Genomic DNA, 20959 nt, shown 5'->3' on the forward strand with positions numbered 1-20959 from the left:
AGTTTGCCTTCCTAGGACTTCATTAAAGATACATGGTATATCACTCTTATGATTAAAGAAAAGCCTTTTTTTGTTTGTTTGTTTTTTAAATTATCACCTTGTTAACTCCTCCATTTACCTCACTGTAGTGGAAGCCTTGGCTCTCTGAGCCCATCCTCGTCTGATCTCCTTCACGATCCCCTGAGATTTGAGTGATACATTAACAAGACTATCATAGCATGGTTACAGGCTCCCTGTAATTTTCCCTAATTGTTCAGTGATGGAAGAGCTAGTTCTCCACTCCACCCCATTACAGAGCCCTTGAAGACAAGGACATGCTCTGTTACTTCTTCCATAGCTTCTGTAGGGCCTGGGGACTGCAAGTACTAGGGTTGATGTTTTAAGAATTAACCAACTAATTTGTTCTAAATTCTTGTATTACCTTAAAAGGAATCAACTGTTTGTGGAATGAAAAGTTCAGGAAAATGTTGCATGGATCAAGAAGAGAGGTCTTTTGTAAATAGACAGGAAAAAGTAAGTATCTGGTGTTCCACTTCAGTTAGGATAGCCTGAAAAATACCCACATAAATCCAAGTGCATTCATTTCCTGTTCTTTTCAGTGAGTAAAGTAAAAGGAAGAGTATTCAGGGAGTAAAGAGTCTTAAAACACTTCAAAAATTAGCAGGCTAGTGACTTTCATGAGACCAATCACCACAAAGCATTTCCCTTCAGAAGCATTACAACTTTCTGTGCCTTAATCTGGTTTACCACCACCCCTCCCCACAAGTAGTAGAGATGTAAGCATCTTCATGCTCATGGCAAATAAATATCTGTTAATAATACCTGAGACCCAGGACAGAAGCTTAAAACCTAATTCCTGATGCCAAAGGAGGAAGCCCAGAGTCCAGTAAATCTGCCCAGGAAACCATTACAGTCCTCTAAGGGTGGGCAAAATTCTATTCAGGGGTACTCTGTGGCTCTGGCACCTGCATTTTGTGTCCGGGGTGTCAGAAGTATGGCCCTGACTCTGAAGTCTCACATTTAGAAATTCTTGTATGTTTTTCAGTAACGCTGAAGTTCCATTTGTATTTTTTGTTTTGTTTTGTTGAGATATGTACCAAACTGTATAATGAAGATGAATTCCAGCCCTTGGATCCATCCCAGGAACCTATATTCCCTCCTGAACTAATAGTAAGATGCTTTACTTTTGATGTCTCATAACATGACGTGGTACAAGCCTTTTTGCAGTATGCTATGAAATTATGAATTTTAGATATTAAAAGGTGGAAGTGTGTCCAATGCAATAAACCATTGTTATGAATTTGTTCGGTTCCACTATAAGTAACTTCAAGCAGATAGCTTAGAAGAGTGGTACTGCCAGGACCTCAAATATGCTTTGGTTCACCTCTTCAGTTGAAGATCCTGAGCTCAGAGAGTATAGGTAACTTACTCAAGGTCACACACCTACACTGTGAGATATATTAAAGATATTTTGTAAAAAAAAAAAAAAAAAAAAGATATTTTGTAAAATGATACTTATTATAATGGAATTACACTATTCTTATATTAGCCTCTGTGATCCCAACTCAGTGGGGAGAAATAGAGAGAGAAGAATATAAATGGTGTGTGTATGCTCATCATTCTATTCCATGACTCTATGCGCAGAAGAGAACATGAGATGGGGGATATGATTCTACTGGCTCCCTAGAAGGTCACAGTCCCCACACAGCCCTCTGCCTGTGGGAACTTGGACTCACTATTTAAAGAGTATACACATACACATGACATATATACGTATGTATGTGTAAAGAGAGAGTCGTTTAAAAAAATGATTTACACTATGCCTGGTAAATGATTTAAGAGGTTTTTCAAGGATAATTTTGCCATAAGCAATTTTTGTCATACCAAAACACCTAATTCCCAAAGATGAGGCCCCTTTGAGTCACTGTTAGGGCAGAACTAGAACAAGAAGCCTGCAGACTAAGACACTTTCACTATACCATGATGCGTCCTCTTCAGACACTCACTTCACAAATATAGATGGAGTTTGCTCTACTCTACATGCAGTTGTTGATGGACAGATACCTATTATGATGTTTACTCAGTGATGCCCATGTGAATCTTATCAATCTAAGTAGTTTCAAATAGGCCACCTTTTCCCAAGGTAAATCCCAGAAAATTAAAATGACCCATCGGGCCATTTGGACAACCGGAGCAGTGGATATATTCATGGCATGTAGCTCAGCAACCTTCCTCAAAAGGCTATTGGTTTTGTTTCTCTGCAGAGAATGGCAGAAGATCCAAACAAGAGAAGACTGACCTTCCAAGGGGAGAGGACTACCTGGATTGCCCCTGTGACCCTCAACGACCTTCTGGAACTGAAAGCCAATTTCCCTGAAGCCACCCTCATAATGGGAAACACTACAGTGGGTGAGTGGTTTTTAAGCGTGTTCCTTAGTCTAGATTAAGTAACCTACACATTTGTCTCTCTTTTTAAATGCTTCATAAATGCAATTCATTTTAATTAGCAGATACCTATGATCCTTTAGAATGCTTCATTGTTTTCATTTGCAAATGTGTTGTTTGTGTCACAGTATTCACTCTGGATTATCAGTAAGCAACATCTGTTATCACCCATTGACTTCCTTTTCTAATTGCTTTAAATGTTTTTCTCCTTAAGGACCCAGCATTAAATTCAGAGATGAATTCCATCCAGTTTTCATATCTCCACTTGGGCTTCCAGAACTATATTTTGTGGACTGCACAGATGATGGTATGAAACTTCTTTTTTATTGGCTGTTGGTAAGCTATGAATAATTACACACACTAGGCTTATTTGAGCACTTCATAGAATATCTGACCTCATTCGTTCATTCAGAAATATTTATTGAGCACCTACTGCGTGTCCTCTATGAGCTTTATCAAATTCAATTATTCAGTTATGCCACTGAGTACTACATGGTCATAAAAGCCATAATGGTGGAAAGAAGCCATGTCGGTTGTTCAAATATGGAGAAATTGACTAAATATGGAGATTTAAGACATTGGCTGGCCTATAGGAAAGTTTCTTGCCAGATATTACTCCCTGATTCATAAATTTGCTCAAGGCTCAGCCTTTACTCACCTACATTCAAAAAAAAAAAAAATTCTGAGACACAAAATTTGACAAATTAATTGTAACTATCTTATTTTTATAGTCTTCCCACAATTTACCAAATGCTTTCACATCTCATGTTTCTTTTGATCCTCATGATAGTCCTGGTAGGCAGAGATAGCAGGTGGTAGCCTTGGTATCTCCATTCTCCTAAAGAAGATAAAGAATCAAAGGACTTAAATAGCCTCCCCAACTTCACACAGCTAACACATGATCAAGTCAGGACTGGATTCCAGGGTTTCTTACTTCTAGTCAAGTTCTTCCACATAATGCACCAAATAAGGCTATCTGAGAAACATATCCAAACTTAACATTTGAATGGATAACAGGGTATAGGAGGTAAAAATTCTACTTTAAAATAAGGCTCTCCCCAATGACTAAACAGAAATCAAATGAGAAATTATCTGCTTCTCCTCTGATCTGCTAATTTTAAGTCAATCTGCCCATTCATTTTTTTTTTACCTGTTGGAATGTTCATATCAGTGGACTCATAGTAATAAATGAAGCAAGGAGAGGCCAGGCTGGTAAAGGAGAGGGTTGGAGGTAAGGTGTGGAGATACTGGGTTAGGGTGGGGTGGGAGTGAAGAGACTGGGGAGGATGGAGAGCCTATAACACTAAGTCAGTGTTTTCAACCTTTTCATTATTACCTTACTAGGGAGTGATAGACATTTTCCCCCTAATCATTCCTCCATGAAATTTTAATAAATCTTAATATATCTGTTTATGTACAGTATGTATATCAGGGCTTTTTTATACATCAAAAGAGTAAGATTTTTTTTCATCCCCTTTGGGCTGGTACTACTCTTCTTGAGAACGCATGAACTAGATGACATCACTATTCAAAGCATTCCCTGAAAAAACAATTGTAAGGAAAACTGACCCAAGTATAGACAAGTGTCTATTCTTGTTCTTCCGTTAAGGGAACAATATGAAGATATGGCTGTAGAAGAAGGACAAATGGGCAATACAAATGTGTAGGTCACTTCCCCCTTTAGACTTAATGATCTTTTAGATGTCATATAGAATTAGGGCCCTTGGGTGGCTCAGTTGGTTGAGCATCAACTCTTGGTTTTGGTTCAGGTCACAATCTTGGGGTCATAGGATTGAGCCCCACGTGGGACTCTGTGCTCAGCACAGTCTGCTGGAGATTATCTCCCTCTCCCTTTCCTTCTGCTCTTCCCCCTGCTCTCCCCCTCCTCTCTAAAATGAATAAATAAAATCTTTAAAAAAATAAAAACACAAAAATCTTAAAGAATCTTTACTGAAATTTTTATATTTGATCAATTTATTCAGGAAAACACTTTTTTTTTGTTCAGGAAAACACTTAATTGGGAATTAACAAAGTAATAATTTTCAGATATCTGTGGTTGGTATGTCCTAAAATGTATGGCATATATGACTATATACATGACTGAGAAAAAGATTTTGGTACTTGATATTTGGGAATAAAACTAATTGCCAGAAATACCTTTATATTTGTTTTTCTAAGTTAATATAAAAAGAGAAGATACACTTGAAAGATTATTTCTGTGCAGCCCATGCATCTTGTTATAGTTCACTTTCAGTTTATATTCTACTATCTTATTTTCAGGGGTGACAATAGGTGCGGGATACAGCCTGGCCCAGTTGAATGATGCCTTACATCTTATTGTTTTGGAGCAACCAAAGGAGAAGACTAAGACTTACAGTGCTCTCCTGAAGCATCTGAGGACACTTGCCGGAGCCCAGATAAGGAATATGGCGGTATGCACCCTAGTATGCACCCTGTTATAGACAGCGATACAGTCTGTTCAGTTTCACAAAACATTCTGAAGAGGAATCCCCAGGCAATGTTGAACAAATCTCTACAATGTAAGTGTGAGTGTGTGAATGTACCCAAAGTAAGAGTTATCGCACTGCATGTAAGTGTGCATCCAAAGTGAGAGATGGCTTATTATATCACAAGATTATGGTACTGGAGTCTGAAGATGCCCAAATTCTAAATCCATCCTGTCACCCATGAGCAGTATGATCCTGGAGAAGCCACTTGACCTCTGTAGGCCACTATTTCCTCATTCTAAGTGTTAAAGTTCAACCAAATGGACTCTCCAGCTCTATCAGCCTATGAAATATGTCTTATCCAAGGTATAATAAACAAGAGCCTATGTTTTAAAAATACTCTATTATGGCTGTTTCTCTGCACTATGCTCAGTTTCTTAATGTCTGCATCCACATGTCTATTCATGGATGTCCCCCAATTGTCTAGCTTATTGAGGTATCCTTATTATAAAAGATTTAAGAGTAATTGGTGTGGACCACTGCCCATTCCACACGTGATGGAGAGTTCAGTGGGACTTTGAGGGAGGTCATTTCTCCTGATTGTCTCTGCCCCTATTTCTGTCATTCCCAAAATTCACTATATGTTTTTACCTTCTACGTCTTCTGTCTCTTTTTCTGGACCAAGTTATTACTCTCAACATCACCCCTTGCCCACCATCCTCTCAAAGTTTCCCATTCAAGGCTATGTCTGAAGCAATTTTATTGATAATTTGGAGTACCAAAGAAAAACTCTATTGCATAGCAGTACAGCAAGCATCTTGAATGGGAATGCTACATATCCCAGTTCTTCAGAGTTTACTCAGAGTCTATCTAGTCCCCACTTTCCCCCCATATTATTGGACACTCATACTAGCATCAGCTCTCAAAGAAATTTTCTTCTTCATTACACATGGGAAAGGAACATTTTCTCAGGATAAGTGTGAACTGGAGTCAGGGATAGGAATCTTGCACAATATGTAGCCTTGACTATTTAGCTGCCCTAAAACAATACCAGATCATTCTATGAAGCAAAGAAGAGAATTAAAAAATTAGATTAAAACTTACACAAATCACTATACATGTAACTCTTTATTTGTCAAATAACTAGCTTTAAAAAAAATGCTATCTCTTTTTATTTAGACTTTAGGAGGACATGTGGTGAGCAGACCTAATTTTTCTGACCTAAATCCCATTTTAGCAGCAGGAAATGCTACTATCAATCTGCTATCTAAAGGTAAGAGATAAGCTTTGGGCATTCTATTTTTAAATTATCACTGTCAGTTATATAGCTCCTTTCATAAACCATGAACTAGGAACCCAACTATGTCTAACTTAGACTCATCAAATATATAGGCTATATCTACAGTACCTCAAATGTAGGGATGAAATGGAGATTAATTATCCTGTTCTCAGATGTTCTATATCTTGTAGATCAGATAAGTTGCTGAACCTGACAATTTTTCTTAACTATTTGGCCACATTTGTGTACAGTCCAAATTGTAATATCAAAGCATTTTTAAAAATGAAATGTATATCTGCAGTTTTAAAGCTTTATAGCACACTGCATTCAAAGTTTTGTAAAGATGGAAATTTTTCTTATAGGACTTTTCATTTAAGATTTTAAGATTTTATTTTTAAGTAGTCTCTATACCCAGTGTGGGGCTCAAACTCACAATCCCAAGATCAAGAGTCACATGTTCTACTGACTGAGCCAACCAAGTGCTCCTAGGACTTTTCATTCTAAACAAAATCAAATTTGAAGAACATATTACTCATTATTTCTCTCTTTATTCAAAGTCAGCTTAAGCTTTGCCAAAGGAAAATTATTTAAACTTAGTGAAATAACAATAAATGCATCATAGAGCTATTGATGTAAGATACCCTCTCTTTGATTAAAATCACATTTTTAGGGGCACCTGGGTAGCTCAGTCAGCTGAACATCCAAGCCTTGATTTCAGCTCAGGTCATGATCTCAGGGTCATGGGATTGAGTCCCACCTTGGTTTCTACGCTGAGTAGGGAGCCAGCTTGGGATTCTCTCTCCCCCTCTGCTCCTCCCCTCCCCAGCTCACATACATGCTCACTCTCTCTCAAAAAAAAAAAAAAGAGAGAGAGAGAAAAAGAAAAAGAAAAAAGAAAAGAAAAGAAATCACATTTTTAAAATATACAGTGGATCAAATAAGAGAGTATTATAAAGTCTTTAAGAAAAAAAACTCTATTGGGCAGGCCAGGTGGCTCAGCGGTTTAGCTCCGCCTTCAGCCCAGGGTGTGATCCTGAAGGCCCAGGATCGAGTCTTGCATCGGGCTCCCTGCATGGAGCCTGCTTCTCCCTCTGCCTGTGTCTCTGACTCTCTCTCTCTCTCTCTCTCTCTCTCTCCTCTCTGTGTATTCTCATGAATAAATAAATAAAATATTTTTTTAAAAAAAAGAAAAAAGGGATCCCTGGGTGGCGCAGCAGTTTAGCGCCTGCCTTTGGCCCAGGGCGCGATCCTGGAGACCCAGGATCGAATCCCGCTTCGGGCTCCCTGCATGGAGCCTGCTTCTCCCTCTGCCTGTGTCTCTGCCTCTCTCTCTCTCTCCCTGTGACTATCATGAATAAATAAATAAAATCTTTAAAAAATAAAATAAAATAAAATAAAATAAAAAATAATAAAAAAATTTAAAAAACCCTATATATCAGGCATTTCACCTCTGCCACTTGTCCCACCTCTAGCACTTTGAACAGATCATTTAACCTCTCTGGACCTCCGGACCTTAGTTTTCTCATTTGTGAAACACATTGTATTAGGTTGTTTCCAAATACATTTAAAGTTCCTCAAGGCCAAAACTGGGGAGTCGTGTATAATGAATGCTAAGAACCAGAAAAGACTTTTTTTTTTTTTTTTTTAAGATTTTATTTATTTATTTGAGAGAGAGAGAGAGAGAGCCGGCACGAGTGTGGTTAGTTGCACAGGGAGATGAAGAAGCTGACCGGGCAGGAAGCCTCATGTGGGGCTCGACCCCAGGTCCCCAAGATCATGACCTGAGCCGAAAGCAGGCACTTAACCAACAAGCCACCCAGGCACTACCAGAAAAGACTTTTCAGATTATCTAGTCTAACCCTGTCATTTTGCAAATGAGAAACTGGGAGCCTCAAAGATTCTGTGACTTGCCTAAGATGACCCAGCCTAGAAGCTGCAAGTAGGAACCACATCTTTTGGCTTCTAGCTTGCAGTCTCTTTCCACCAGATGCATCACATCTATCCCTTGCTGCATATTCTCCAGTTTAATAAATTCATTCTAATCAGGTCATTTCCTTTAACAGAAGGAAAACGGCAGATTCCTTTGAACAGCCATTTCCTGGAGAGATCCCCTGAAGCCAGCCTTAAATCGGAAGAGATTGTGTTATCTGTTTATATTCCCTACTCTACTCAGGTAAAGGTGCCTTGACTCACTGCGCACTGGCAGGGAGCCCAGCTTGCCCTGAAGGTAGACTTTGGGTATGCTCACAGGAAGGGGCAAATTCTCATGGGACCATTTGATTTCCTTTTATATCAGAACAACATTGTGACTTTCATGGACTCTAGGCACTTTTACCTTTGTGGATCCCTTTCTCCATAAAAAATAAAATAAAATTTTAAAAAATATGACTTTCTCAGTATAAAAAGTCAAGTCTCACTCAGTGTTATATATTCATTATTATTGTATTCATTTTTTTCTTTTGTTTTTAAAAGAAATTAAAAGGAAAACATTTCTTGATATTCTAATAGTGTTGTAGAGTGATAGATGGTGGCTACACTGGGTGAGCAAAGCATAAGGTATAGAGATGTTGAACCATTATGTCGTACACCTGAAACTAATGTAACATTGTGTGTTAACTATGTTAACACATTTCAGTTAACTATACTGAAATTTTTTTTAGTTTTTAAAGAAAAAGTAACATTTCTGTGGGCCCTATCTCACTGCAAACAGAGAGCCCTTTGTGTGAGTTGAATTTTTTACTTCAGATAAATATTCATCTTAGCCAAGATTGTGAAAATTATAATCAGTTTCATCTATAGCGAGTTTCTAGTAAACTGAAAGTTCATTATCATAAAGATACTTCCAAATCAACCAACATTTATTAGCCACTTTAAATAAAATTATTTGTTTATTAACTATCTACCACTCTACATGCCAAGCACAATGCTGAATCCAGAAAACACTACACTTATTTCATAAGACACGGGGTCCTGTCCTCAAAGGTCTCTAAATCTAAGAGGAAGGGCTTGAAATAGGAAATCGCTGACCATCTCAGACAGGGAATGTGTGCACAAAGAGACAGGGTAGTTCCAGTGACAGGGAGAGTCTTCCCTGGGTGTTGCTCTTCCTCTGGAAGAGAGGAAAGATCACTAGAGAGAAGTGGGTGCTCATTCCAGGTGGGAGAACAACTTGGGGATAGAGGCTTGGTGGAGTGGCAGGGTGGCTGGAGCAACACTGTGAGATGTGGCTGGGAGGGAGGCTGGGGCTCCATCACCAAGCAGCTCTATTGTTCCATCAAGGAATTTGTCCATGTCCTAGCAGATAGCCATCTTTGAGGGCCTTTATTAGAGCAAATAAAATCTTAATGAAAAGTGGTATTAGGAATACCAATCTAATAAGAAAAATTGAGGAAAAGCTGATTAGAAGATAACCTGAAGGTTGAATGGCCAGTTGAGAGGCTAATGCAGTAATGCAGTAATTCAGGTGGGTGAGCGAGAGGGTGGTGGCAGCTGGAATAGGGAGGGAAGTCCCCACCTATCAGTATAGTGGAATAAATATGGTCAAATGTGTCTCAAGCATCTCTTTATCACTTTTGCTTTCTAAATAAAATATATTTTATCTTTGACAGGGTCCATGGTGGCACCCCTACCAAGATGGGGCCACACAAATAGGCTTTCCTACTTTGTGGCTCTAATATTTCACACTAGTAATGAGATTAAGCCTAGAATGAGAGATTGAAATCTGGGAGGCACTTTTTTAAAAAATATTTTATTTATTTATTCATGAGAGACACAGGCAGAGGGAGAAGCAGGATCCCTGCAGAAAGCCCAATGTGGGTCTTGATCCCAGGACCCCAGGATCATGACCTGAGCCAAAGGCAGACACTCAACCACTGAGCCACCGAGGTGACCATGGAAAACACTTTAAAGACCACGTGATCCAGTGGTTTCCAAGCTTTTTTCTTTTCTTCCTTTTTTTTTTTTTTAAGAGTAAAACTCTACACACACCTGAATTTTACAGAGAATGCCAAACTGAAACAGTTAAAAGTGGAGGTGTGGTAGTTCATCAGAAGAGGCAGCACACCTCCTGATTTTCCCTTACTGCTCTCAGCAGCCCCAAAGGCACCATCTGATCATATGCAACTTCTCATTTTAAAGAAAATTAAGACCCAAACAGTTTAAATCATTTCCCTGAGGCCACACGTGGTAACTCGGAGTTGAAAGTAAATGAGCATAGACTCTGGAGCCCCACTGCCTAGATTTCAACTTCAATTCTACCACTTACTGTAGGACCTTGTAGAAGTTATGTAACCTCTCCGTTTCCTCATCAGTAAATTAGAAATGAGTACAGTTGCTCTGAGGATCAAATATTAATACCTGAAAAAAAAAATATTAATACCTGTAAGGCCCCATGGGCCGGTACTCACATACAGCCAACATGGTAGTCAACAGCATCATTTACAGGATCCTCTTCATTATAACTAATCATCAGCATTGTTGTCATATGGCAGAGAGTGGAGAAGAACACTAAATATTCTGGGTGTTTCTCTGTTTCCAGTGGCACTTTGTGTCAGGACTCCGGCTGGCCCAACGTCAGGAGAATGCCTTTGCCATTGTCAATGCTGGCATGAGTGTGAAGTTTGAAGATGGTACAGACACAATCAAGAACCTTCAAATGTTCTACGGAAGTGTTGGCTCCACTGTTGTCTCTGCAAGCCAAACGTGCCAGCAGCTCATCGGAAGGTATGTGACAGCACATCTGGATATGAAACACAGCACTTTGTATTTTAATATTTTAATGAAGATAGCACTTGGAGAATTTTTCTCTGATTACATACATATTACATAATCATATAGGAAATTTAAACGCTGTGGAAGAATATAAAGAAAATAAAAGTCACTCAAAAGCCAACCTTCTTCAGGTGCATGGGTGGCTCAGTGGTTGAGCATCTGCCTTTGGCTCAGGACATGATCCCGGGGTCCTGGAATCGAGTCCCACAACAGCCTCCCTGTGAGGAGCCTGCTTCTCCCTCTGCCTATGTCTATGCCTCTCTCTGTGTCTTTCATGAATAAATAAATAGAATCTTTAAAAAAAAAAGTAGGAACAAAAGCCAATCTTCTTCAATTCTTCTTCAATTCTTTTATTATAGTTTCTATAATAAGATGAATGTACAAATTAATCTAAGTAGATATTATCTTCAAATTTTCTTTTTATTAACCTGCAACATAAGTAAATGTTTCTAATACTGGGCCGTACGACATCTGAAAATGTCCTCCCTCCACCACAGAAAGAAGATGAAATATTCAAAAGGTTAAATGGTCTTCATCCTATCACTCTCATTGTTTCTAATGTTTGGAAATTAAGTTTCAAAAATTCTTCCAAGTAGTGCTTTCATAATAATTTTTTATCTACCATAATATTCATTGTCAACAGGGCAGCACAACTAAATGTGGCTTTCTTTTCTCAGATACTAAAATGTTTTGATGCTTTCAAAGCATGTATAAACTTTCCTTTGTGACAGTGTTACAACTATCATCAATAATTGGGTCATTTTCCGGTCATTACCTGCGCATGTGTGTGCCAGGCTTGACCTGTTTGCTGCGGATACAGCAGGGAACAAGACAGAGATTCCTTGGGAAGCTCTGATTTTAGTACTTTGTTACCCAAGCTCTTTGAGGGGAGTCATCATTCCCAGGCCTTGAAGTTACATATAATAATAAAGGAGGACAGTAAGGAAAATTTGGAAGCCACTGCAGCAGATTCTAAAGAAAGCTAGTGACATGTGTGAGGGTATTTTGTCCAGACTCCAAAGATGAAAGCTGATTTCCTCCATCTTCCCCTGCTCTGTCAGTTTAGCCAGTCTTCAGCTCTTCTGTGACCTGTTTGCATTCTTCTCTACAAGGCAATGGGATGACCAAATGCTGAGCGATGCCTGCCGATTGGTCCTGGATGAGATTGACATTCCGCCAGCCGCTGGGGGCGGCATGGTAGAGTACAGGCGAACCCTCATCATCAGCTTACTCTTCAAATTCTACCTCAAAGTGAGGCGAGGACTGAATAAAATGGTAAATGACTTCTCCGGTCTCTGAGCCTTGACATTCTGAGCTGTCTGTACTGTGAAGGACTCCCCCTTCCCTTCCCTACTGCATCAAGGTTATCAGATGATGAGGACAGAGGGGATGGAGCCCACAGAGTGCAGCCTCCCAGCCTCCTTTGCCCTTCTTCTCTCTCCCCTCTCCTTCTCTCCTGGGCTGAGAAGGGGACAATCTTGCTGTTACATTTGCCCTATAGGCTGTGTGACAATACTAATATACAATATCGAGTTGATCTTCAGTAGTGAAAAGCTTTCAGTAAGTAAATTATAACATCTTTTCCTATTATAAAGAAAATATCTTGTTAAAACAATACCTTCTTTAACATTCAGAAAATGTGGATAAGCCAAAAAGGAAAAGAAAATCGTTTGTAATTCCACCACCCGTAGATAACCATTACTAATATTTTAGAGTGTATCCTTCTAAACTCTTCTTTATGGATGTGTGCATATATGTGTCACACGTATACATCTATAGAACTGTTTAGTATAGCTTGCTTATTTCACTTAGTAACAAACAGCATTCGGTGTCATCAAATATTCTTCACGACATAATCACATAATGGTTGCATGATGTGTCTATGGATAGATGAGCCATTATTTGATCTGTTCCTTACTTTTGGATATATATATATTTTTTTTTTTACTTTTGGATATTTTGATGGCTTCTGGTTTTTTAATTATTTTTTTCTTACCTAGCCTAGTTTAAAATGACCTTCACAGCAGTATTTCTCAGAGTGTGGTCCATGACTGTGACTGTCCCCATAATAAGTCATGAACTGACCCAAAAATGGCAGATAAATGACTATACACACATTTCTTTTATGGCTGAAAGCTTTATTCTATTAATTCAGCCAGTCCTTTTTTACCATTTTTGTTAACATTATTTATTATTAGCATTATCATAATATTCTAATATAAATTATTGCATACTCTTATTTATTACATAATATGTTCAGTATATATGTATATGATCAGCATATATCTGTTATTACATATAATGTATTAGGTATGTTTTTGTTATTTTTTATATATTATATGTTCTCTTACATATTACATATTTTATCTTTGTAGAAAATGCAAAAACAGAGAAGCAAAAAATTTTAAAAATCAACTATAAGCCAATAATCCTACCATAAAGACTGTTAACATTTGCAATACATACATATATATTTCTCTCTTCTTTTTTTACAGGAAAAAGGGTTCATACTGTACATAAATTTTTGTAATCCTTTTTTTCACTTAATTATAATTCACGACAGTCAGTTCCCTCTTATTGGATATTTGGGTAATTCTAGTTTCTTTACTATGACAAATGATCCATAGCTGAACATCCTTGTGGATTAATCTTCATCCGCTCCCTCAGCTGCTTCTTTGAGATATATGCCCAGAAGATTGGCCTAGACTTGAAAGCACAGCCACCATTTGGAAGCGCACATATTTCCATCCATTTGGGGGGAGAACTGGTCATAAAGGAAGTCTCCACTTCCTGGAAATAGCATACACTTTCCTGTGTGCATAAGTAGATATAGCCATGCTGCTGCTAGCCTAGGGAGCTGGACGCTCCGGACTCTCTCCCAGCAGATCTGGTGACTAATATCTGGGAGAATAAATTGGATAACCTATTTCTACATGTGTTTTTCCAAGCTAGTGACTCAGATTGTAAAGTTAAATGTGAAATAATCTTATTTTCAGGATCCCCAGAAGTTTCCTGATATCCCAGAAAAGTTCATGAGTGCTCTAGAAGATTTCCCCATAAAAACACCCCAAGGAACTCAGATGTTCCAGGTCAGTGGACAGAGTTTTTATTTTTTTATTTTTATTTTTTGAGTTTTTTATTTTCTAATCTGTCTATGCATTCAGATGCATGCATTATGCATATATCTCCCTCTTTTCAATAGCTATATTTTTTATTATTTGTACGGGTAATGTCTACCAAAACCAGCCAACATTACTTATTGTCACTCACACACGATTTGCTTGGTTTAGCTTCTATGGTTTTACTCAAGTCTTCACAAGGAATTAGATTATTAATGTCCCTCCTCCACTATTTCAGTTTTGTTGTTTAAAATATTCTCCTTTTCGTGGTAAATGCTTGTCCTTTCTTCAAAACCGGACTCTAAAAAAAAAAAAAAAAAAAAAAACGGACTCTACATTCTTCTAGGAAGCCTTCCCTGCTTTAATACAGTCACCCTAAATCTCCCAGGAACTTGTATATTTTCTTTGCACCATAGTAGTTATATAAACTGTTATTCATTGCTCTAGGAAGTTGATCTTGTCATTTTAATGTGTGTTTATGTCTATTCTGATACAAGCTTATACAATCTTTAAGAATGAGAACAATGGCTTCCTTTTGGGGAGGTGAGGGAGTAGATTATAATCAGAATATATCTTTTCCCATGATATTCAATAGACATTTATTAACGTTGACTCACAGATATGCATACCAATTGCCTATAATTTTTCTTGACTTATAAAACAGATCAGGCCAAATGAGAATGTCTGGAGGTAAAATAATTTACTTTATTCATTGACAGTGTGTGGATCCCTACCAACCCCCACAAGACCCCATCGGCCACCCAGTCATGCACCAGTCAGCCATCAAACATGCCACAGGGGAAGCTGTATTTAGTGATGACACGCCCCCAATTGCCCGAGAACTCTTCCTGGCTGTAGTCACCAGCACCAAAGCTCATGCAAAGATCATGTAAGGAAATAAAAGATGTTTCCATGTATTACTGGAATGCATTCACGATTTCACATTAAAATTGAGAACTAAATAAATAAATAAATAAATGAAATTGAGAACTTATATATTTAAGTCAACTAAGAATATTCATTTCCTCTTCTGGATGAAAATCAGTCCTTTTTTAAGCATATTTTTGAAAGCATCTAATGCCAAGAGCCCAAACACCTGCTAAATAAATGTTGGCACTTTTCAACATAGAGTTCTGTCCCATGATTTAGTTATGAGGTCCATTGTAATTTTTCCCTGTGTATGAGGAATCATTTATATTGTACTCTGAACTCACTCCTGCGACTTTGATGTGCATTTTCAAATTTTCTCTCCTAGATCCTTTGATGCTTCAGAAGCCCTGGCCCTTCCAGGTGTTGTTGATGTGATAACAGCAGAGGATGTGCCAGGAAGTAATAACCATCGTGGAGAGATTCTCTATGCGCAGAATGAGGTGTGTGATTTCTATGGGGCCTATTATTATTCAAATGCTCCACAGGAGACACCAAAATGACTATTGGTTTTGACTCTAACATCCATGGATTCATGTTCACATTACAAAAACTTACAGGGAACCAGGGACTCCACATCAGTGATTCTCAAATTCTCTCTTGAATTGTGGACCCTTTTGAGATTCTCATCGTAAGTCCTAAAGCCCTCTCTCAAAGAAGGCTTCTAAAATAATTATGAAAACTGTAAAAGCAATATAGAGCCTAGGACATTAAAAGAACCAACAGAATTTCAGGATGACTGGATTAAAGCGTGTGGTATGGGAATGGTGAGGAATGTACCTGAAAACAATCAGAAGCCAGGTAATTAAGTTCTATACCCAGTTTTTGTACCCTCTAAATCCCACTCAAGCCAATGTTTTAAATTATTCTCATAGGTAGAAACTAATCTTTCTTTTGGTCCAGAGACCCAAATGGGTAAATGTAAGAATGTGGGGACAGTTATTTCTTTTTAATGATTCTGTGTCTTAGCTAATCTCCACGTGTGGCTTTTCTGCAGGTGATCTGCGTGGGTCAGATTATCTGCACTGTGGCTGCTGACATCTATGCTCATGCACGAGAGGCGGCTAAAAAAGTGAAGATCACTTATGAAGACATAGAACCAAGGATTATCACAATAGAGGTAGTCAGGCCACTTTGTGTCTTCTGGAATGACTAGGGCAATATACTTCTGGCATAAGCCAACTGATAAAGGCACAAAATAGTATACTTTGGGCTCCATCTATACTTTGTTCAGTGTTATCTATAGATTCCCAGGGAAGGCTCCAGCAACCTGAACCTCGAGGCATAATACTGAGAATTTGCCTGCCTGGATTTCCCTTTCCTTCCTGTGACCACTTCTCCTCCCATTGCTTTTTGCCAAGCCATGTCCTCAGAATACAGATAAGTAACACCAGAGGAATGTCCTTATGACCCATGTAAAACTAGTCAGTGGGAAAATCCACAGCACTGTGAAACTAAAAACAGTTGTGACGTTCACTGATTTATTAACATAACTCCCACTTCCTATAAGCTCTGGAAACAGAAATCCTGGATTTGTATTCTGACTCCATCTTTTAAAGGCCTCTTAATAGCAATGAAAGTTTTAGCAAGTTACTTAAATTCCACTTATTTTCTCAACTGTAGAATAGGAACTATAAAATCACCTACAGAAAGGTCATGTGAGTTTAGATGAGAAAACCCAAGTGAAATGCTTATGGCAGCACCTGGGGAGATGTGAAATGCATGCAGTAAAAATTTGCTATTATTTTTGTTTTAGTTGTTGTTATTAATGAAGGCAAGAATGTGTTGCTTGGTGCTTTGTAGCCCCAGTGTTAGCAAAGTGCTAAGCCTGTGGTCTGTCCTAATAAATGTGTGTAGTGGAGGGAGAGATGAATAGGTGGGTACATGAGCACTATGAAACCCAGCCACGTAGGATGCAGTCTTCGATATCCTCTGATTCTCCTCTGTTCTTCCCAAGATTTGCCAAGTTCAAGTCTTTCCCAGTTATCTTTTAAATGCCTCTAAGTCTGCCCCCTTCTTTCCATTCTCAATTTCAGTCCCATTCCACCCTTTAGCCCAGATCTCACCATTTATTGTCAGATTTACTAGAGTAACCACTTGAAGAGGTTCTTGTACTCCATTTCAATCTGTTAACTTTTCTAAGCCTCAATGTTCATCAGGTCACTTTTCTTATACAATCATGTCCTCCTCAATAAGGTTTGTAGCATAGAATTCATGATCTTTCATAGTCCAAACTCAGTTCACCTTTGAAGTTCATCCAGCTGCTTTTTGATAGAAAACCTGCTCCCCAGCCATCCTAGCCTTGTTCTCTTTTTGGCCTGTCAGCTTGTTTTCAACCTCAAACTATTGCTTTCTGAGGTATCCTTGACTTCAAAAGATTTTCCCTCTCTTCTCTAACTGTCCTAATTCCACACAATTCAGCACCTAATTTAGGTCACCTACGCAAGGCCATTTCTGAGCATCTCCAGTTCCATCAGCCTTCTCCTTGGTAAAGGAAGTAGAGAATATTCTCTTATCTGCCCCCACCCCTCACACCACAAAGTTGGCACCTTAATACCCAACTGCGTCAGGTCATCACTCAGCATTCTAGAGGATGGGACCTTGTTTCATATATGCTTGTCTCTCCCTCAGCTTCCTCAGAGCCCTGAACAAAACTGAATTACCCATGCCTGTTGTCCATTGTAACCCAGTTTCTGCTGACTCTCCACACTGCTCGGATTGTCTGTTGTGGTGCGTGAATATCTGATAGAGCAGGTGCCTATCAGTTTGATGGGGGATGAATGGCTTATTAGGATGTGAAAAAAAAATCTAAATATTGTTTCGGTTTATTTGTTTTCCCCCTGCAGCAAGCCCTAGAGCACAATTCATTTTTTACCACTGAAAAAAAAATCGAGCAAGGAAATGTAGAGCAAGCCTTTAAATATGTTGATCAAATCATTGAAGGTAAGTGGTCTTGGGCCAGAAAAATAACTCCTCTAAAGTTGACTCTAACTTCTATCATCTGGTTTGAGAAATAGTGAAGCTCCAATGCAGAGCTCTCAACCGCATGTGATTTTTAAATCAAAATTTAAAGTGCACAAATAATAAGTTTGCAGTTTGATGAAATTTTACATATACATATAAATCTATGTAAACATTACCCACATCAAGATACAGAACACTTTCCAAGCTCCTGGCTGGCTCAGTTGGTAGAGCATTCAATTCTTGGTCTGGTGGTTGTAAGTTTAAGCCCCACACTGGGTGTAGAGATTAAAAATTTTAAATTTTAAGATTTGAAAATAAAATCTTTAAAAATATATATAGAACACTTCCAACACCCCAGAAAGCTTTCTCTGGCCCCCTCTCAATCAGTAACCCTCCCAAAAGTCTTTATCACTACAGAAAATTTTACGTCTTTTGAACTTCATACAAATGAAATCTTACAGTATAACTTTCTTTGTGTCTACTTCTTTGATTCCACAGTCTGTGTGGAAGATTCATCCACATTGTGCATAGATCAGTACTTCTTTTTCATTGTTTAGGAGTATTCCATTGTATTCCACAATTTATCCATTCTACTATTGATGGACTACTTAGCTATTTTCAACTTGGCGATATTATGAATAAAGTTTCTATAATATCATACATATCTTTTGGTGAACATAAGCACTCATTTCCAATGAAATATACACAGAGGTAGCATTGCTAAATAACAGTGTTTTTATGTATTTACTTTTAGAAGTTAATGCCAAACATTAAAAAAAAAAAGTTGTGTTCCAGGTATATTCCCATTAGCAATTATGAGAGTTCCATTATTCGGTTATTGTCAGTCTTCTTAATTTTATCTAATCTGGTGGAGTAGTGTCTTATCATGGCCTCCATTGAATTTCTTTGATGACTAATGATATTGAACACTTTTCAGATGTGTATTGGCCATTTTTAGATCCTCTTTTGTGAGATATATGTTCAAGTTTTTTGCCTGTTTTTTAAACTAATTAAAAGTAATAATTATAACTGATATTATAGTTACATTATATTGCTATAATTAATTTTAATATAATTAATAATATAATAATTACTTGATTTACTTACAAATCTATAGAAGGTTTCTTTGTTTTTGGTGTAAGTTCTTTGCTAGTTATAAGTATTGCACATATCTTCTCCCAGCCTGTGGATTGTGTGCTCACTGTCCTCATTACTCTTGTTCATGAACAAAAGTTCTTGATTTTAATAAAGAACAATTTGTTAGTCTTTTCTTTATGGTGCCCAGTGTTCTTGAGCCCATGAAGCAATCCTTGCCTATCCAAAGGTCATGAAAATATTTTTCTATGTTTACTCCTAGAAGCTGATAACATTTTTTAGCCTTGACATTGAAGCCTATGATCCATCTCAAGTTAATTTTTCTGTCTGGCATGACACAGGGTCAAGGTTCAGTTTTTTTCAAATGGATATCCAATTTACCTGGCACCATCTGTTAAAAACTTATCTATTCCTTTCTTGAATTGCAGTGCAGCTTTTATGGCTTTCCAGGTGTCTACATATGTGTTGTTCTATTTCTGAACTCTTTATTAGATTCCACTCATCTGTTTATTTATCTTTGTAATAGACCACACTGTCTTACTTGCTATAACTCTATTGTAAGTTTTGAAATCTCAGAGTGTAATGTCGTTTTGCTAATTCTTTCTCAATACGACCATAGCTATTATAAGCTCTTTGCATTTCCATATGCATTTATCATCAGCTTATCAATTTTCACTAAAAATATCTTGCTGGGATTTTGACTGGAATTGCATTAAAACATTATCAAGTTAGAAACTCAAAATCTTAACAGTGATAAGTTCTAATCCATGAATAGGATAGGACATGCCTTTTATTTAGGCATAATTTCTCTCGATAACTGTAGTTTCCACTATGGAGATCTTGCACATTCTTCTTAATATTTATATCTAGTATTTGGTGTTTTATGATGCTGTTTTAAATGATATTTTTATTTCATTTTCTACTAGTTTGTGTCTAATATATAAAAACAATTAGCTTTTATATGTTGATCTTTACCTAAGAACTTTACTCAATTCACTTACTATTTTAAAAGTCTTGAATTTTCTGTATATACAATTATATATGACATATATTTTTACATACATATATATGACATATATATTTATTTATCTTTTCCAATCTTGATACTATAATTTATTTGTTGGTTTATTTGTTTGTTTGTCTGCTTTGACTTACTGAACTGGCAAAAACCTAGTTAGTATGATTTTTTTAAAAATACAAATACCAAGATCCCATCCTAGACCAGTGAAATCAGAACTTTGGAGTACAGGATGAGAGCATCAGTATTTATCAAAGCTCCCAGATGATCCTAAGGTATACCCAGGATTGAGAAGTACAACTCTTTACTAAGAAAATTATGTCCAGTCTTGGGTAAGAGAAATTAGTAATTTTCACAGAATCTATCACCCTCTCCTAAATAGTTGGAATAGAGAGTTTAGTAAGGCTTTTAATCATTTACTAAAATCTGGAAGACTGTTTCTTTTTTTTTTCTTTTCTTTTTTTTTTGGACCTTTTTGCATGACTCACATTTTGTTGTCCCAAGAACTCTTTTGACTCCTGGCAAAAATAACTCCTCACTTATTTTAGCAGCACAGGAATCTTTTGGCTAATTCTTGTGGTTGTTATTCTTAATTGAATTATAGTTTTGTCTTGTTTTGTTTTCAGATTTATTTATTTATTTATTTATGATAGACAGAGAGAGAGAGAGAGAGAGGCAGAGACACAGGCAGAGGGAGAAGCAGGCTCCATCCCAGGACTCCAGGATCGCGCCCTGGGCCAGAGGCAGGCGCTAAACCGCTGAGCCACCCAGGGATCCCCTTAATTGAATTATAGTTGACATACATTGCCTAGTTTTAAAGTAAAATACTGAAGCATTCAGTATTTTATTTCATTTTAAAGTAAAAATGCCTTCCAAATATTGAAACTAGGGCCAA

General features: G+C 37.6%; 1 protein-coding gene across 1 annotated transcript in view; it reads left to right on the top strand.

Moving 5' to 3' along the window:
• Positions 1 to 20959, top strand: part of AOX4 (aldehyde oxidase 4) — a 63374-nt gene that overhangs the window by 20468 nt on the left and 21947 nt on the right. The window contains 14 exon segments of the mRNA NM_001044749.1: positions 430 to 513; positions 1090 to 1170; positions 2265 to 2409; positions 2660 to 2752; positions 4726 to 4877; positions 6072 to 6165; positions 8235 to 8344; positions 10709 to 10893; positions 12054 to 12216; positions 13938 to 14030; positions 14780 to 14949; positions 15316 to 15430; positions 15985 to 16107; positions 17834 to 17930. Of these exon segments, the coding sequence (NP_001038214.1) occupies positions 430 to 513; positions 1090 to 1170; positions 2265 to 2409; positions 2660 to 2752; positions 4726 to 4877; positions 6072 to 6165; positions 8235 to 8344; positions 10709 to 10893; positions 12054 to 12216; positions 13938 to 14030; positions 14780 to 14949; positions 15316 to 15430; positions 15985 to 16107; positions 17834 to 17930 (1705 nt within the window).

Source organism: Canis lupus, chromosome 37, assembly GCF_011100685.1.
Source record: "Canis lupus familiaris isolate Mischka breed German Shepherd chromosome 37, alternate assembly UU_Cfam_GSD_1.0, whole genome shotgun sequence".
NCBI classification, from domain to species: domain Eukaryota; kingdom Metazoa; phylum Chordata; class Mammalia; order Carnivora; family Canidae; genus Canis; species Canis lupus.